This window comes from Podarcis bocagei (assembly GCF_964188305.1).
Source record: "Podarcis bocagei genome assembly, chromosome: 6".
NCBI classification, from domain to species: Eukaryota; Metazoa; Chordata; class Lepidosauria; order Squamata; family Lacertidae; genus Podarcis; species Podarcis bocagei.
The window spans coordinates 33,650,390-33,669,141 of NC_138130.1; the positions used below are offsets into that span (position 1 = coordinate 33,650,390).

Consider the following 18,752-nt stretch of genomic DNA (forward strand, 5'->3'; position numbering starts at 1 on the left):
AAATGCAACAAGAAATAGGACTGGAAGATATGGAACTGGATGTGAATTAATGAATACACAATAAGTAAATAACTACAAAATATTATTTTAACATATGACCACAGTGGAGACACCCTTATGTGAACAAAGACAAAAAGATTTTTTATTCTTTAATATGGAGACAAGGCTGCTGAAGCTACTGGAGGCAAAGTTGTTAGGTATGGTTAGAGAAAAAATATTGTTGATACTTATTAATAATAAAAACTAGAGAACCCCTTGTGGACTTTTTGTGTGGAAAGGATAATTAATGTATTTGAATGACATGGGTGTACAAAAAGCAAATATTCAGCTCACAGTGAACTAATAGTTCTGTAGCTGATAGTGAGCTAAATGAACATCTGAACACAATCCTATATGTGCCTGATCAAGAGTAAGTTACATTTAGTTTAACAAGGCTTCCTCTCAAGCAAGTGAATATGGGACTGTAGATACAGTGGATTTGAGCTGAATTTGAGCCTCTACTGTTCACAATTTTACATTTTTCTGGTCATTTTAAAAATCAGATTCTTATGCAGATAACACTTGCTTGTATGGCTTTCATCAAACTGCTTTTGTAAGGAGATGTTGCCCATCTGTGATGAGACACTAAATTTAAGTCTCTGAAAGGCGCAGAGCTGATTTTGCAATGTATTAGTATATTTCCAGTTCTCATTTGGGACAACAGGTGCTTGGCTTTAATCACTGGCTTTGATTTGATTGTTTTTCATCCTGATAATTCGGTTGGTTGGCTTGCAAGGTGGTATGTTATCATCTTGATAGAAGATTGCACCAACCTCCCATTCTAATCCTTCACTACCACCACTAACAGTATTTGGAGCTGTTTCTGTTTGGACTGTACATTGATGCTGCATGCTAATCCTCAAATCAAAGACATCAGAGGACAAATGGCTTTTAAAAAATGTGATAGGAGAAAAATATTCCCCAAATAATTAGCCCAATGAGCAGCCTACTGGCCCAACACCAATTATTGCTCCACAGGCATCTATATCCTCAAGCAGAGATGCCTGAGTGTGATACTAGTACGGTGCATGAGGTCAGATTCCTATAGCTAGCAAAGTTCAAGGGTGACCACCAGATGCAAAGGAGAACAGGGCCCCTGCTCCCTTAACAGTTGCAGGGATGAGTTTTTTCCATTTACTGAAACTTCATTTTCTCAGGATCTGTTTGAAACCCAGGACTCTTGTTGTCCTTTGAATCTGTTCACCCTGCAGAGATTGTCAAAAGCAACCTGTTAGTTGTATTTTCAGGCTGTGTCCCCGCTATCCCATTTGCCACACAACAATGCAGTTTTTTCTCATTCCAAAAGAGTTCACGCTCATCTTCAACGTGCTGCTTTCAGTCTAGATTGATCGGTAGCTCAGTTGGTTAAGAGCGTGGTGCTGATAACGCCATGGTTGCAGGTTTGATCCAGTTGCATATTTCTGCGTTGCAGGGGGTTGAACTAGATGATGCTCAGAGTCCCGTCAAAATCTATGATTCTGTGACTTCTAGATCCTGCCTTCTATAAGGGTGTGATCACTTGGTACACATTTGAAAACTCCCCTTGATCAGGTTACCCATGCCTTTTCCTCCCTTCACATACCCCAGGTGAAAGAATAAGGAAGTGCTAATTGTGATCTTGACATACTGTATGTCTACTCGCAAAATCATTGGGCAGTTGCACCTGCATCAATTTTCATTGGTTTTTAAATAGACACACTGCAGCCTAATGCAGAATTAATCTCCAATGAGCTGTTAGGGACAAAAAAAATTTTAAAAATGCAATGGATCTTCATTGGGTGTGGACTATGTAGAAAAAACAAGTACTCAGTCTCCATTGATTCTGGAATTAAATGCCATGTGTACTGCTGCAGTCTAACCTTTTTAGAACCATCTAGTCGTTTTAGAATTGCAAAGATTTTAATAGAGGGCCACTGAACTTCACCTCTCTATTTATTGCATTACCTAATCTCAGAAGCTTGGTACAAGTTACATTCAATATGAAGCATAGAGAAAATGCTGTTAAATCATTGCATTAAATATGGATCCCATTTGGCAAGTCTCCCAGGGATGGAATTTCATTGCTGAAAGGCAGCCAGAGGGGACACCTTTCTGTGAGTCCTTGCTGTGGAGAGTTAGTGCAGAGGTGGCATTACGAAGGGAAGACCTCTTGGCTGATCTTTAAAATGGGACTAGGAAACTACCATCAGAACTGGTGGTGAGTTTCCAGGAGAAATAAGAGTGCATGTGTGAGGCCTGGGCTAACAGTGTGCTGTCAATTAGACCAACCTGAGTGAGGTTTCCTAAGTTAGAGTTGGGGATAGGGTCAGAAATGACCGCTCCCCGCTTAAACCGGGGGGCGCCCTTTGCGTGGACGCGCGCAGCCCCTAGATCTGGAGCAGCTCCATCAGCATAGGCTTGGCTTTGCCTTCCCTCAGGTGGGATACCTGGAGGTCTCCGCCTACCTCAGTCAGTTGTCCAATCCCACCTGGGGGAAGCGTTGCGAAGGAGACCAGGCCAGGTAGGGGAGGGATTACCTGCCCACACAATAGAGGGAGGATCTTACCTAGGAATCCTCACTTGGCTCCAGAGCTTCTCCCACCCTACCCACCCTCAGTTAAGGTCTTATTTTGCAGGTTACCTTTCTTCACAGGTTTTGCAGGTTAACTTTTCTTCACAGGTATGCGGGCGCTGCTACGTTAAGGTCGCTGTTAAAGGGCCGGAAAGGAATTTCTCTGCATTGGCAGGTTTCGCCTTTCCCGTAGCAAAACGTCACAACTTTGGCAGTATCAGGCCTTGGGCGGAATCCTTTTGTCCATCTTTCTCTTGCGGTGGCGATACCAGGGTTCCCCGTTAAAGGGGTTTTCTGAAGGGAGGCTTTGGCCGTACACCGAAAGGTCGTCATTGCTCTCTCCTGCGGCGGCGGCGTTACGGGAGCGGCCATCTCTGCTTGAACATATGTTCTCCAGAGCCGGCCCATCCCCCCCCCCACACACACACTGGATAACCCTGATGCTCCCTAGGTCCCCGGCTGGGGACTGGGGAGGGAGAACTCCCAAAGCCTGAGCCAAGGTCTACCCACATTTGAAATTTAATAAAGTTGTGGCCAATTTAATCCCATAGCACGTTGTCTTGAGTCATTATTCCACATGACGGGGGGACCGTGCAGGATCTGGGGACTCCGCCTGTCCACGCAATCCAAGTAGGGTTACTTGGCTATGTGAGCACTTTTGCTCAAATGAATTACAAGAGTAAAAAGCATAGTGGGCAAACTTCACCTTGATCAGACGCCCCCGTTCCTTCAGCTATGAGCTTTACTTGTGCTATCCCTTCCCTTCAACAAAGGGAAAAGTGAAACCTCACCTTGAAGAAGGGAAAGTGAGTGGCAGGTGTCAGAAAGCCTCCTTGGGGGTAAATGATGCTCTGAACATCTTTGGGAGTTTCTCCTCAGGCAATATTCTTAGGGAAGGCAGGGGAAATTCAGTTAGATTTCTCAGAGGTAACCCTCATGATTTCTTCTGCTAAGGTATGGGACCACCTTCTGTTGCCATGAAGAATGGGTGGATGCTTATCTTCAAAAGTTACCCATTATCTCACCAGTGATTATGTTTCTTAAATAATAATAATAAATAAATTAACAGAGTTCTGAGAGAGCCTTCATGTAGTGCCAGGAACTGTCATTTGAAGAGGTGTGTTGCCTTGTATTTAAAGTTGCCCCTGAGATCTGTCAGAGCAACAGAGAGCATTTTGAAGCATTAATAGGGAATAATGGTCTCTGACAGCCATAATAGACTCCATGCTGCAGCCACAAATACTGGGCCAAAGTATGTTGCTTCCCTTACAAGGGCAAAAGGAAAACACTTTAATTACAAAATACAACTGAAACACGAAGACGTTCTTAGAGTTGATTTTTTGATTTTCTCAAGAGGTTTGACTAATGGGTAAATCTGGACAATTTCTGACTGCTGATTAAATTTCCATTTACCTTTGGTGTTTGTATTTGATTAGAGCTGGAGGGCTGCAAGACACGAGGCCATGATGGGTAGAGTTAGAATCAATTCAAGCAGTTGCACCATTAGTACAAAGTTACTTAATTGTGAATTCAGAGCTGGCAAGCAGCCAATTTTAAGCTGCACCAGTGCTTTCTTCTGACTTTCCACAGGTGTACCAGCATCCTCTGTGGTGGATTTGGCAGATAGGCACTTCCACCGCATCCAAACACCTTCCAGCCAATCAGTCTGCAGATTAGGATTGCACTCTTAAAACCACCAGGGTTCTCTTATTCTCAGCAATCACTTGGAGTATTTTAATTGGGATAAACTATGATGTTGGTAATAGCTATTTATTGAACCTAATCTAGATTATCTGAATATTGAGCATTCATCCTGATTTGTTCGCAGAAAGTTTGCATGGAAGTTATGTAGCATTGACCCATTCACTGACCAATTCTAATTTGTTTGAAAGGAGACTATACTTTCCTCTTTATCTATCCATTACTTTCCTTATGGTTCTGTTCTGTTTTACTTTGCTTTCTGAAGCAGGTTTGTTGCACAAGAGCACCAGGTGCCCTTTAATTGAGCAACCTGATTTTGCTCTTCTAGTCTTACTGAACAATTGTGTGCAAAATATCCTTATTTTTTTAATGTAAATTATATTGATCCAGTAGTTAGAAAACCATGTTGCAAGTCTCATGATTGATTTGGAGCAAAATGGTCTTAAAACAGGCATAAAATGTATACTAGAGACAAGCAGCAATTTTGAAACTAGCCTCATGCATCTGTGTTTTTACAGATTCCAACTAACTGCAGCACTGGTACAGGCTAACTGGGCAATCCACTGTGTGATAAATTTGCACAAGACACACTTCTAGGAGATTCCAGTGTCATGTACAGAGATAGTCATCAGTGGCAAGGACCAGATTCTTCAGTACGGAGAAAGAACAGTGGCAGTATTGTAAAGAGGAACCTGCTGTAATATGTTTCTATAGCAACTGAGGAAACTATTGCTGTGATAGAAGGGGGGGAGTTACTATGACAACAGATGGTAACTTTTGTAATTTGGGGAAGTTGGAGAGAACATTGCTATTACCTCTAATGTCAGCCAGGTAATTAGTGATGGGAAGGAGCATTTCTATGTGTTTTATTGCCAACTGTATTTTTTAGAAATAAAGAAATTATTATTAAGTTCGCATAATCTTTTTCCTCATGAATTATACTCCTTATTTTGCTTCCAAGGGGTTCTGTGTTTTATAATGTGTTTGTGTGCATGCATACATGCAAAAAAGGCAGAGGGGATGTTCAAGACCACAAATTAAAATGTTTCTTAAATATTTTGCACTACGTGGCAGCGTTTCTTGAACAGAGGAGTCGTGAGGATTACACTGTGCACAGATAGGTGCTTTGGCAGTTTTAGAATCAGGAGAAATAATCCAGTAAACTGGCCTTCTCCCCAAAGCACCACTTCAACAAATGAAGGTTGTACAGCAGGAACATTGAGTGAACTCTTGTAAACATATCTTAACATGTTTTCAAATAATGGTTCCCACAGCAGGGGCATCACCAGAAAGCATTATAACCAGTGCTTTTTTTCTGGGGGGATGCAGGGGTATGCACACCCCTAAACATTTTGTGAATCTTGGCTATTTTTGTCCATTTACTGTATTTATTTCCCCCGATTTGAACTATAAAATGGCGATTTTCTTGAGTCAAAATGAGAGTACCCCTAAACATTTTTTTAAAAGAAAAAAAGCACTGATTATAACTATAAATGGAAAACATGATCTACTGGCACAAACCAGCTGCCTTGGTTCCTTTTGGGAATACAAAGGAACAAGGCAATCTTGAGAACGGAACAGTTACAGTGATATTGAAGCTTATATGGCGGCCACTGGAAGTGGGTGTTTGTATGTGTAATGCAAATAGTGGTCTCCCCCCTCCAGAATACCATCACAGTCCTATTATTTAAGTATTTAACAAAATTTATATACTGCAGAATCAAGCCCACCCTCAATTGGGAAAGTAGAGAGAGGTTGTGAGGCAGCTTCTGCTTTCAGACAAAACCAGTTTGCACTCAGCCTTTCAGCATTTTTTGGCAGATTATTGTTATCTATTGATAAAGCTGTGGTACAAGTTAACCCAAGTATATTACCTCTTTATTTTTGGAATGGGGGGGGGCAGAAATAAAGGATTGTTTTAAGTGAAATGTTAATACATTTACAAACTGGTGATCTGTTTTTTTCCATTGTAAATAATTAGTTCTAATCTGCTTTCATTGCAGGAATACCAAATTGATATTTTTTTTGCTCAGACATGGACTGACAGCCGTCTTCGTTTTAACAGCACCATGAAAAGAAGTCTCACCCTGAACAGCAATATGGTTGGGTTAATATGGATCCCAGATACGATCTTCAGGAATTCTAAAACTGCAGAAGCTCATTGGATTACTACACCTAATCAGCTCCTGAGAATATGGAATGATGGGAAGATCCTGTATACTCTAAGGTAGGAAGTTAATGTTTGTCCCTTTCACATCATTTAAACTTTATAAAATAATGTCTGGAGGCAGGCAAACTTTGGCTTAAATTTGGCATCATCCCCGAGTTCTTGACCTAGATCTGGAATGAGTTAAACTCTTTGGGCAACCTATTCCTCTAGAAATGCATTAAGTTGATCTGATGACCCACATAATGGGTTGTGCTGATGCACACAGCAACATCTTTGTGGTCAGATATGACAAGGTTTGCTATCCTTCATATAAATTGCAGTCCCAAAACTGAACCAAAACCAAACTCTCAAATGTTAGCCTTTAATGCTCTGACCAACCAGTTGCCAACATTTGTAGGGTATTGACATTATTATTAATTTTATTTGTTAAATGTGTTTACCGCCCTATACCCACAGGTCTCAGGGTGGTTCACAACATGAAAACACAATATAAAAACACAAAATACATAATAAACATGGAAACAAGAACAACCCCCCTCTGACCTTGAATATTTGCCAGTTGCTTCAGTAGAGGGGGTATTACTGGGCACATAGATACATGTGCAGATTGATGTGCACACACAGATATGGATATGGGTAATAAAGTTGTGCATATCTTATAGCTTGGTAGAAGCTGAAATGCCTTTATGATGCAGCGTAGATGATCCTTGTAGTCCAACCATGTCTGGCTCCTTCATTTCCTTCTCTAGCATGTGGTGCTATCATGTAGCTTCTGAAGACCCAATTCCCATTCACTATCATTAGATACTGTTTTAAAAAATGGTCTGTATCTTATCTGTGGTGGCATCCCCACATGCAGAAGAACTTCCTCCCAGGTGATATCAGGTTTGTCTCCAAAGCATAAATATTTAAATAAAGGCTAAATGCTTTTTTTGGTGTTCATCCGGGCATTTGGATCATAGCTGGAATTGTCTTGGAGGAGGGGCATTATTTGTTATAGATGCTGCTCATTTTGTTTTGATTTTAACTATAGTTTTCATTGTTGTATATTTGTTTTATTTAGTCAGTATCTTCTGTTTGGGCCTTTCTATGGCGCATTCTTGATTGAATTCACTATTCCCTCCTTGGTTGATAGCGTACATATTATATCCTACCTCAGGGGTAGGGGGGGATATTTGTTATGGGGCCTGATTACAGTCCTCCAGGCCTTTCTATCTGGCTCTCAGGAATCTCCCTAGGCCACACCCCACTTCAGTCCGCATCTCTCTCTGGCCCTAATCGACTGCTAGTATCAGTCCCTCCATACCCAACTACCTCCAAATCCTCCTAGCTGGAATGAGTCATTGAACTAGGATAATAGCTCTTGCTTGTCTGGGTGGAGGATGGGAAGGGATGTGTGAGCAGAAACCACTGGCTTTTGCATGGCTGGAATGGAGCCTTGTTCTACAAAGATACGATACATCCATTGTATTGCACTGTTTTTGTCTGGCCCTGCCCATGGCATGAAGCTCCCAGAAGGTTCCTCATAAGGGACTTTGTGTCCCTCAGACTAGAGGAGGCTGGTGGAGCATGTAGTCAGCAGACTAGGGGGACTAGGTAAATTAGAGTATTAAAGTCTGGTGCCTCCTTCCCAAAGCCTGGGATGCTTCTGCCTGGCTTAAGGAGGGAGTCGTGATGCTCACGCACATGACAGCAGCTCCCCAGCCCCTCAATCTCCCTCACAAGCTGGAGCCTCTGGCCCTAACTTTTCCCCTACAAAAAAATTCACTGCACACCACTGCCTCACTCTTGTAGATCTTCCCAAGGCTGGCTTCACATCTCCCTGCAGGAGAGTATCAATAATCTTGCTTAGATTACTTCCTTGAATCTGGAGCATTTTCTCATTATATTAAGTTATATTTCATTATTTGTAAGCTTCTTTCAGTGCCAAGTGATAGAAATGGTCATAACGTTTAGAAGCTACAAAACCAACCAACCAATCAAATGAACATAGTCAGGGACCTCAGGAATACCTGAGGTACTTTTTCCTGTTAAGCTCATGTGTCCTTTTTTGATTTGGGTGAAAAATTATATAATTGAGATGTATCATAACTTCCTTGAAAAGGTCACTTTCTGGTTCTCTCCCCAAGTGAGCTTCTAAGGTACTATCAGCTTCTCAACTGAGTTCATAAACTCTCAAATGCTGTTGCAAAATTTGAAGTGAAATTGCACAGCAATTTACTGTAGATATTAACAAATAAACTGTGTCCCAATTCACCCATTGCCAGCTGCAGAAGCAATTCTCACAAGGAGAAAGAATGGTGCCCCACCACAACACCTCTCACAAAGTGCCTGGTTCACTGCTCCTCTTTAGCAGGCTGACATTGTGCTTCTAACATAGAAGGTGGGAGTTGGCCAGCTTCCTGGTTTGTCTAAATAGTTGTGTCACAGCTTGGACTGACCCTGGTCCTGGAAGCTAATATAAACTCCTTCAGCCAGCTCCTGAGGATGGGGCCTAAAGGCATGGAGCAAAGGGAAAGATTGTCTCCTCTGGTCAATGCCTGGGTTCTCTCTATGTGCCAAACTATTTTCACACTTTTCTGAGGAGAATGTGCCGTACATTTTCTTTGAAGTCATGCTACCTACCAGTTCCTTCCACCATCCAAGTTTCCTTTGCTCCCACTGGTAACACATGAACCAGAACTATATTACTGAAAACTGCATAGATCAGCAAATGCATACAACTAAACCTACACCAACATCAACTTTAAATAAGCATTTTAAAGAATTTCACCATTGAGCATTGGAAACGCCACCAGATATTGTCTTGTTTTAACTTGTCATCATACGGAGACAGTAATAGCTCCCTGGTTTCCCTCCAGGCTTACAATCAACGCTGAATGTCAGCTGCAGCTACACAACTTCCCAATGGATAAACATTCATGCCCACTGATATTCTCCAGCTGTAAGTAATAGTTTTGGTGCATATCTTCTAAAAGCAAAACTTTGAATATACATGTATTTGCTTCTCATTTTGATAGATGGTTCAGATTCATTACAATGGCACTGTGTGTGTTTCCCCATCTTTGTTTGCGACAGGGGGTTTTCCAACCTGCAGCATTGTGGCAAAAGACAAGAATTGTTGCATTGTGTTAAGTTGTGGCCCCAGTGACTACTGAACTATGAACTGATTATGGGTATCTAAAGAGTATATAATAAAACACAAATCCCCCTTCCTAAAATGTGGGTTGTAGTGATGTGTACTGTGATTCCCATTCATATTCAGATGTGTTAAAAGTTTGTGATAACTTGCACAGAAGCAATTCCAGTTCATAAGTCAAAGTTCTATAGCATCATTACTTGAAGAATGTTATACTTTCACCATTCAGGAGGTTTGCCAGTTGAAGCTGGATGGTACAACTTTTTGTACTTTCAAGTGCATATATGAATACGTGTGTGTGCAAATGTGTTAATAAATCTTGTCATTGTTGAGAAGAACCTACCAACAGGAACACATGTGAGACAAGGAACAGCACCTTTTAATTAACATGTCAGATCAGCTCCAGGATGCTAATACTAGTATTATCCAAATCTGCTTAACAGTGCTTCAGATGTTTGTGTGACAATTTGTTTATCCTATCTCTTTCTCATGTGAGAGATTTGCCTGGGTAAGATGCATGAAAAATAATTGCAGGAAGATCATTTGCAATGTGACAGTATTTTTTCCCCCAAGCTGTAATGCAGTGTTCAACATTCCTTAGCACCCCCATCTTGTTTCAATATGCTTTGTGTGAAGGAGCTCGTCTAACGGACTGCAGAAGTCCATGTGTCTCTAACTTGGAGAATCATATGAGTTATTTCAGGCTGTCCAGGTGCTCTGGTACACATTGGTCCTCTGCTGAACCACATTGTTGCCAGGGACTCATGTGGAACCACCATGTGCAATGTGGCTTACTTGGCTAGGTTTTTGTTTGCATTTATGTATATTTTGGGACGCTCCTCCCAAGATGTTTCCATTGATACTTCCATTGCACTCCCAATTGGGTATCAACATGGGCCTGATTCCGTGATAGGTTCTTCAGCCCAGCTCCATCATGCTCTTGTGCATCTCCCATCCATTTCAGTGGGGCTTGTGGAGATGAACTTCCTAGAGGATTGTGCCCATTCTGTGCGGTCGGTGGATGCAAGTACCAGAATCTCTACCAGCATTCAGTTGTATGGTTTTCAAAGTTCATGTGAAGAACCAGTATGAAAATGTAAAATCCTTGAAGCAGGCAGCCGTGAAAAACCTGCCATTCTAGCTCACCATGGAATATAACAGACCATGTCCTGGGCCAAGAGAAGCAGTTAGAGTGGTGGTGTGGCTCTGGTCTTGTAGACATCTAATGAAGCTGAGTGTTGGAAGATTCAGGACAGATAAAAGAAAGCAATTCTTCAAACTATGAAACTTGATTGCACGGGAGGCAGTGATGGTCACCAATGTAGATAGCTTCATAAGATTAGACAAATTCATGGAGGAGAAGACTATTGGTGGCTCTTAGCCATGATGGATACACTTTGCCTTCACGGTTGGGGGCAGCTAGGCTTCTGAATACCAGTTGCTGAAAACCACTGAACGGGAGAATGTTCTTCTTATGCTTAAATCCTGTTGGTTGGTTTCCTAGTGGCATCTGTTTGACCACCATGGGGGGGGGGTTGGACTCGAAGGGCCCTCTTCTTATGTTATTATATCCCCTGACTGCAGCTGGTTCCTTCTTCTTCTTGAAGGGCTTCTCTATCTCTCTCTTGACCACCCCACAAAACCAAGAACATTCAGTGCTCAGTTCAAGACTGCTGTGGAACTATCAGCAGAAACTCCAAAGACTATTTGTAACTGAGAAGCTGACCTGACAGAAACCTCACACTAGCGGGCTAAATATTTCTAAACTGAAAATTATATTCAGCTAAGTATTTAAATGATGGTAATTGGCTGCCAACCATCGCTTTAGTGAAAACAGGAGGAAAATTAAAGGTAACTCAGGTATTTTATGTCTCTGCCACATATACAAAAGGCGAGAGAAAAGGAGAGAGACTGTGTGTTCTTATTAAAAGTACATGGGCATACAAAGAATGGTACCTCTGTGTATTATAAAAGCATCACAATACAAAGCGCATTCAGAAAGCCCTCTGAATGGCAATTTTCTTTTTGCATAATGAGAGCTCTCCAAAGCTATGGAGAAGGTTGACACGGGGTCTCAAGTCTCCAGTAAACAGCATCTGAAGTCTCTAGTAAACAGCTCTGAAGAGGAGGGGGAGCCTATCAATGTTTTATTTGTGCCACAAACTTTTCCTGTATGACAGGAATAGCCAACGTTGTGCCCTCCAGATGTTGTTGGATTACCACTCCTGGCCCTTGACTGTGCTGCCTAGTGCTGATGGAAACTGTAGTCCTAAACAGGTCACCAGGTAATTCTGCATCTATCTTTCAAGCTTTCCAGTAGAAAACAATAGATTGATTTACTGTGGTTTAGCCCACAGTTCATGAAAGGACTCTGTAACAGTGCAATATTGAGATTGGCTGTGGTTGTAAACTTCTACCGGGCTGTTGTCGATTTATAAACTATCAGTGTGTACCTTACAGAGTGAGCAAATGCAAACTTGGTATTCCATACGGAAGTATTTTGAGAGTGCAATAAAATGCAGTCTAATGTATAATAGCTGCATTTGTGCTATGCAACCTCAAACTGCCACCCTCAGGCTGCAGCCTTACACACACTTACCTGGGAGTAAATACTACTGACTGCTTTAGGGAGCTCTCCCAAGCATGCAGATGATTTAACTGTCAGAATGATTTCACAATATGCTTCCTCCTTATGTTTCTGTGATTTTTCTTTGAAAAAGCAACCTAACAACAAGGGATTGTCTCATGTTGGTGTCTCATCTGTTTAAACACTATTTTATCATTACTAACCTCATTTTATTTCAATAAGTTCAGCATATTAATCACACATTTAACAGAACCCTTTTATCTGTTTTTAGCACAATCTCTTTTTAAAAAAAATCTCACCAGGTGTTCCCTCCATCTTGTGTCTGGTAATAGACAAAGGAGTTTGAAAGTCCTATTGTGCCATGTATTCCTTCATAAATCTTCCATTCCTCCTTTGATTCTTTGTGTCCTTTATTTATCAGGGTACATTGCCTTTCGAATGCTCTCCCCAGGGAAACTTGCCTGATGCCCACACTACAATTTTTCTCAGCTCTAGGAAAATACTTTTCTTTTATCTCCCAGGCTTTTTAGCAGTTTTGGATCCATAGGAATGATGTTACTCATTACAAGCAGAGTGGAAAACAGAAATACTGGCCAGTTGTGGTTCTTGCTTCCTTGTTTTTATCTATGGACCAGAACTGACTCACACATTTTATTCCTCTCTCTGCCTTTCTCATTCAACTGGGTCTACTCCCCTGAGCAATGTATCGTGTGAACTGGGAACTCAGTTGCAGCAAATCCTGTGATCAAGGAAACAGCGAAACGTCCCTGAAGTCACATTTGCCATAATGAATGAGTTCCCAGATCGCTCGTGTTCCACTGCTCCTGTAAGCAGACTTGCACGAGTGGAGAGAGAATAAGTACCAGAAAGCATTTTATGAATTGCCTCTTCAGCTTACATTTAAGAAGGTCTGAATGAGCTTGTTGCAAGTAACAGTACAATCCTATGCATGTTTACTCAGAAGTAAGTCCCGCTAAAACAGTTTTTTCCCTACTTACCCTGGCCAAATATCTTGATCTCCACCTCACCTGATTTTTATTTTAATTATTCTTGGTTTGCTATATGATGTATCCGTATTTCTTATGTAGCTTTGTTGTTTTAAATTTTCATACATTTCGTGAAAAGTGATATAAAAGGTAAAGGGACCCCTGACCATTAGGTTCAGTCGTGGCTGACTCTGGGGTTGCGGCACTCATCTTGCTTTATTGGCCGAGGGAGCTGGCATACAACTTCTGGGTCATGTGGCCAGCATGACTAAGCTGCTTCTGGCGAACCAGAGCAGCGCACGGAAATGCCATTTACCTTCCCGCCGGAGCGGTATCTATTTATCTACTTGCACTGGTGTGCTTTCGAACTGCTAGGTGGGCAGGAGCAGGGACCGAGCAACGGGAGCTCACCCCATCGTGGGGATTCGAACTGCCGACCTTCTGATCAGCAAGCCCTAGGCTCTGTGGTTTAACCCACAGCACCACCCGCATATAGAAATACTTTAATAAATCAAGCCACTTTCATAGAAGATCTATGATCATTTTGATGATTCTGGATGTGGTTATTGACAGAAACCCATCTTGTTGCTAAACAACAAATTATATTCTCACAAAGTTTAAAAGTTGCCATTTACTGGAGATGAGTCACTTTTGACCACAGGTGTCCTCTGGTAACCACATCTGTCCCACCTAGCATGATTCATCCCAGTGCAGACTGTTAGCTCTTTTTTGTCTTATTTGAAGATGAATGATCTGAGGAGTGGGAAATTAATTAGCATGCACACTGCATCTTGACGACAAGCTATTTCCACTGTTCACCTGTCTTCTGTTACTTCCTCAGAATTAATTTAAAGATGTTCTCATTGTGTTCCTAAGTTAACACGGTTAAGAACAGGATTGCACCAAATGTTTACCTGCAAATGTATTCAGAGGGTACATTGTCCTTTCCAGGAAGGAAGAATAGTTCCTCTAAACCCCCCTTCTTTTTAACTTTTGTGGGATTATTATTTGACATTTTCACAGCCACTGTTGTCCTTGGTTGCTACTTCCTCCTCCATGATGTGATCCCCATCAATTAGGGAACACAGCATGAATATGATGCATCCTAACCAACTAGGGCTCATTGCTTCTCTTCTAAGCCAGAAAAATGCTGGCCAATTGATGGCAAAGGGAGCGATTGCATGGCACATGGCTTTGCTCATTCAAAGGATGTGATGTGCAGCCCAATTGCTCTACCCTCTCTGGTCAATTTGTAGATTATCATCTTCAGCCTTGTAAATCAACTGGTTGAAAGCAGTGGTCAAGAGTGAGATTCCTATCTGCAAATCACTCCAGCATAGAGAGGGATCCCCCTGCCCTTTGTAGTGGCATCCAAAGAATCACCTGTGTGTGCTCTTTGCAGCAAGCAAAAATGTTCACCCAACTATTTCAGCCAATTTCCAGCTAAGAATCTAACAGTGCAGTCCTATACAACTCTACTCAGATGTAAGTCCTACTGAATTCAGTGAGGCTTACTTGCAAATAAAAAGGTTCAGGACTGCAGTCTAAGGGTACGTTTGGGGGCAAGTAGGAGGCCAGCTCAGCTGACAGAGCCAAACAAAGAGATGGCTCCACCAAATCTCTCCCACTCAATACGCACGCACGTGCGCGCGCACACAGAGAGCCTGGTGTGTTGAGCATTTCAATTTCTTTGCCAATTATTCACTCCAAAGATATGGTGAATAGTTCTGTTGTCAGAAACTACTGGGGAATATATGATATTGGGGCTCTGGTCTGCTTTTGTGAAATGTTATCTATTTATACCCCCCTTTTTAAAAAAGCCACCATTCTCAATATTATTATTATTATTATTATTATTATTATTATTATTATTATTATTATTAATTTATTTGTTTCTTCTGAAATGGCTACACGGTTAATAGCTGTGGGCTTTTAAAATTGCGCGATACCCCAAATTCAGCCCCTGGGGTCACTGCTTTTTTCTTTTTTAAAGAAAGTGTACTAAGTCTGCACAGCTTCTTTTTAAAAAATAGTGTTTTGATAAATCAAAGTAGCAGTGATCACATAGTATTACTTAGCTGCGTAAGCTTATATACAAGTTTATTCCACTACTTCTCCCTGCAAAAAATCCACCTGGGGAGCCACATGAAACTCTCAACAGAGAATAATAGATGAAGGGTCTATAATGTGATCACGCAGAGCTTATCTGAAGCAATGGGTGTTTCTGTGGGCATCTGCTGGTCCACCCTCAGCTGTGCAGTTGAAACACATAGCAGCTTTGCAAACTAGATGGGAAAGGACCACATGCTAATTTGTGCATGTGCTGGTGGTGACAGGGAAGGCTGTATGCAGGTTTTAACTGCAAACATCACCAATGACTTGAGGCAGGAATTTTGGGAGAGGCCAAGGGAGGCTGATTAATTCTCCTGAGGGCTGGGGAATGCAAAAAGTTTTAAAGGCAGTAAAAACAATGTGCAATGAAGCTAGTCCCAAAGCAAAACATGTGCCAGAGAGACCAGCTGCACTGTCCCCGAAGCTCATACAATATTCCGAAAGTGTCATCCGTATCGGTTGCTATTAATGTTATCAAGATGTGGGCTTCTTTCCAAGTTCCAAAAGGCAATGTTAAAACATTTAGCAGTATATTGTAGTATAGGGCAGGTAGGGAGAACCTTTGCCTCCCCATATTGCTGAATTACAAATCCCATCATCCTTGGCCATTGGCCGTACTTGTGGGGCTGATAGGAGGGGTACTTCAGCAGCAACAAAGCTTGCACAGGGGCTTACTTTTTCTTTCAGGGTGATGAGAAGAATCAGGGTTTCCCAGTTCCCACCACCACCATGAAGGTGGGGTTTTTCTGAAATAGTTAAGATCTATTGTGTAGCCCCTCTCACAATGGCCATGTGGTGGAGCCTTTTGATGGTCTTTGAAGGTTTGCAAGGCTGCCTGGGGTGAAGCAGGACTTGTGAACTGTTGCTTGTCATCACCAGGTTGCCATCCTATATCCGTTTACTTGGGAGTAAGTCTCAGTAGATGCAATGTGATTCATCCTAGACACATCTATAGGATGGCATCCAGTGTTATTTTTCTAGAAAAACAGGTACCAGAACTCACCATGAATGCCTCCTTTCTTTCTCTTATAGTGGCAAGGATGCCCACCTGGAAGTTGCCAGAACTGAGTTCTAGTGAGTTCCTGCTGAAAGAAAGCCCTGATGATATCATATAGAGCATGCATAGGCAAACTTGGCCCTCCAGATGTTTTGGGACTACAACTCCCATCATCCCTAGCTAACAGGACCAGTGGTCAGGGATGATGGGAATTGTAGTCTCAAAACATCTGGAGGGCCAACTTTGCCTATGCCCGATATAGAGATTAGAACAGCAGATCTAAGCTTAGTTTGACAAATCTCTCCTGCAAGTTAAAAGACACACATTTTCAACATTTTAAAAAGTTTGCATTGGCTAAGACAGTGGAGGGTTTTTCTTTATGTCATTGTTCCAAATTACTTCAAAATCTCTTTTAAGTCTTCTTTTTTTGTGTCTGTGCCCCAAGAGATACATTGAACTAAAAGTTATTAGCTTGCTCCCATCAGCTTAGAAACCTGAGGCTTAACTTGGGAATTTGCACTAAGGGATTGTATTGATTGAAACCAACAAACAAAGCAGTTGTTTCCATCAAAATTGCAGCCAGACAACCTCCTTCAGTGGCCAGGTCAGATTTCTTAAGCTGAGGAGGATAAGCCTTAGACAGTGCTCATACCAGATATTTACAAGAGATGTGCACAGCCCTAAAGTCCCAGTGATAATTCTCCCTCTCTATTTTTAGTGACTGTTCAGTGACCAACTCTGTTCATTTCCACACCAATCGAAAATGGAATAATATACAATTCATAGTATAATACTTTCTTAATATTCAGTGACAGGATTAGATGCTGAATCTAGCATTCAGCTGGTCTTTAGAAGCAAAAATAAGACCAAAATCTCTCCCCTCTCCCCCATCAGAAGCAGCCAATGACTGGTAATAGTCCTGGGAGCTGTCCGATGTGCTGAACTAGCTTTTTTTACTGTGTTTATTTCCTGGCTAATAGTGGCAATCTTAATGTTTACGGATGAGCCACATAAATTCAAATTCTGCTATTAGGTACTGAATATCCTGAGACTTCTGTTTTATATAATTGTTTATTTTTAGGGGGAAAGTGTTTTCTAGACTATTATTATTATTAATATTATTATCATTCATTTCATTTCTATACAGCTTTATATTTTTAAGTAAAAAAATCACAAAGTGGTTTACAAGACATTAAAACATCAAACAAACCAGGACAAACATTACCGAAGGTAGTCAAAGATAAAGCATGCCTTCAAAGCAACATAATTAACAGGAAGCTAAAATATTACCTTAAGATGTTCAGAATAACACATTGCAAAGGAAATCAATTGCAGAATGCACTTTTAACGCACAAAAGCTAACAAAAAAAAATTATCTTAAACATTTCAAAAGAAAACATTACTAAAGGAAGACGAATGTAAAATGCAGTTTTAAAACAGCATAATTAAGAAGATAATAAAATAATATGATGGGGGGGGGGAGAGACTAAGAAAACAAGCCAGTTCCTCCCATGCATCAAGAAACGAACTTAGAGTTTTGCAATGTGTAGAACTAAACAGTGAAAGTGTACCAGAAGGCCTGTGAACGCCATCTTGGTAGTCAAGATTATTGTTAGTTGCTGCAATAATAAGCTCATATATATATTTATATGCTTTGAAGCTTTGAAGCCCTCGTTTTGGTTTAGTTAGTTGGGAGAGGAGAGGCTTCTCATGCTGGCTGCCTGTCAGCTATTCCCTGGTCTGAGAAAAAGATGAGAGTTGGGAAGGGGCCTCTAAGCCAGGGGTGAGTTAATTGGGCAATTGCTGCCAGCTTATACAGCTTGCTTTGTGTATAAGTAATGCTTAACATATTAGCACCTCACGGACAAGTCATAATTGCTACTTACTGCTTCAGCATGCACACGAAACCTCATACCAATAACAAACTTAGTTGGTCTCTAAGGTGCTACTGGAAAGAATTTTTTCATTTTGTTTCGACTACGGCAAACCAACACGGCTACCTACCTGTAACTACTTACTGCTTCAGCATCCATCCTGAGCCTGTGAAGGCAGCAGGACTCTGCTGCTGTGTTGTAAGTTTACACCATGGGTAGGCAAACTAAGGCCAGGGGGCCAGATCTGGCCCAATCGCCTTCTAAATCCAGTCTGTGGACGGTCAGGGAATCAGCGTGTTTCTACATGAGTAGAATGTGTCCTTTTATTTAAAATGCATCTCTGGGTTATTTGTGGGGCACAGGAATTTGTTCTTTTTTTTATTTCAAAATATAGTCCGGCCCTCCACAAGATCTGAGGGACAGTGGACCAGCCCCCTGCTGAAAAAGTTTGCTGACCTGGTTTATACCTTTCTTTAATAAAGCACTAGAACTGGCCATCCTGCCATTTCTCACTTCCTCCTTTGGTATCCCTGCACCAAATGACTCGTGCAAGGCCCTCCTTTGGGCCTGTGGATCAAGACTTACATATGCACACT

At 41.5% G+C, this 18,752-nt stretch overlaps 1 protein-coding gene across 2 annotated transcripts in view; it reads left to right on the forward strand.

The window, feature by feature from the left end:
* Positions 1–18,752, forward strand: part of GABRG3 (gamma-aminobutyric acid type A receptor subunit gamma3) — a 300,817-nt gene that overhangs the window by 167,186 nt on the left and 114,879 nt on the right. For both annotated transcript variants that reach the window (XM_081197585.1, XM_081197584.1), the window contains exons 4-5: positions 6,295–6,518; positions 9,323–9,405. In XM_081197585.1, the coding sequence (XP_081053711.1) occupies positions 6,295–6,518; positions 9,323–9,405 (307 nt within the window). The remainder of the gene's footprint in view (positions 1–6,294; positions 6,519–9,322; positions 9,406–18,752) is intronic.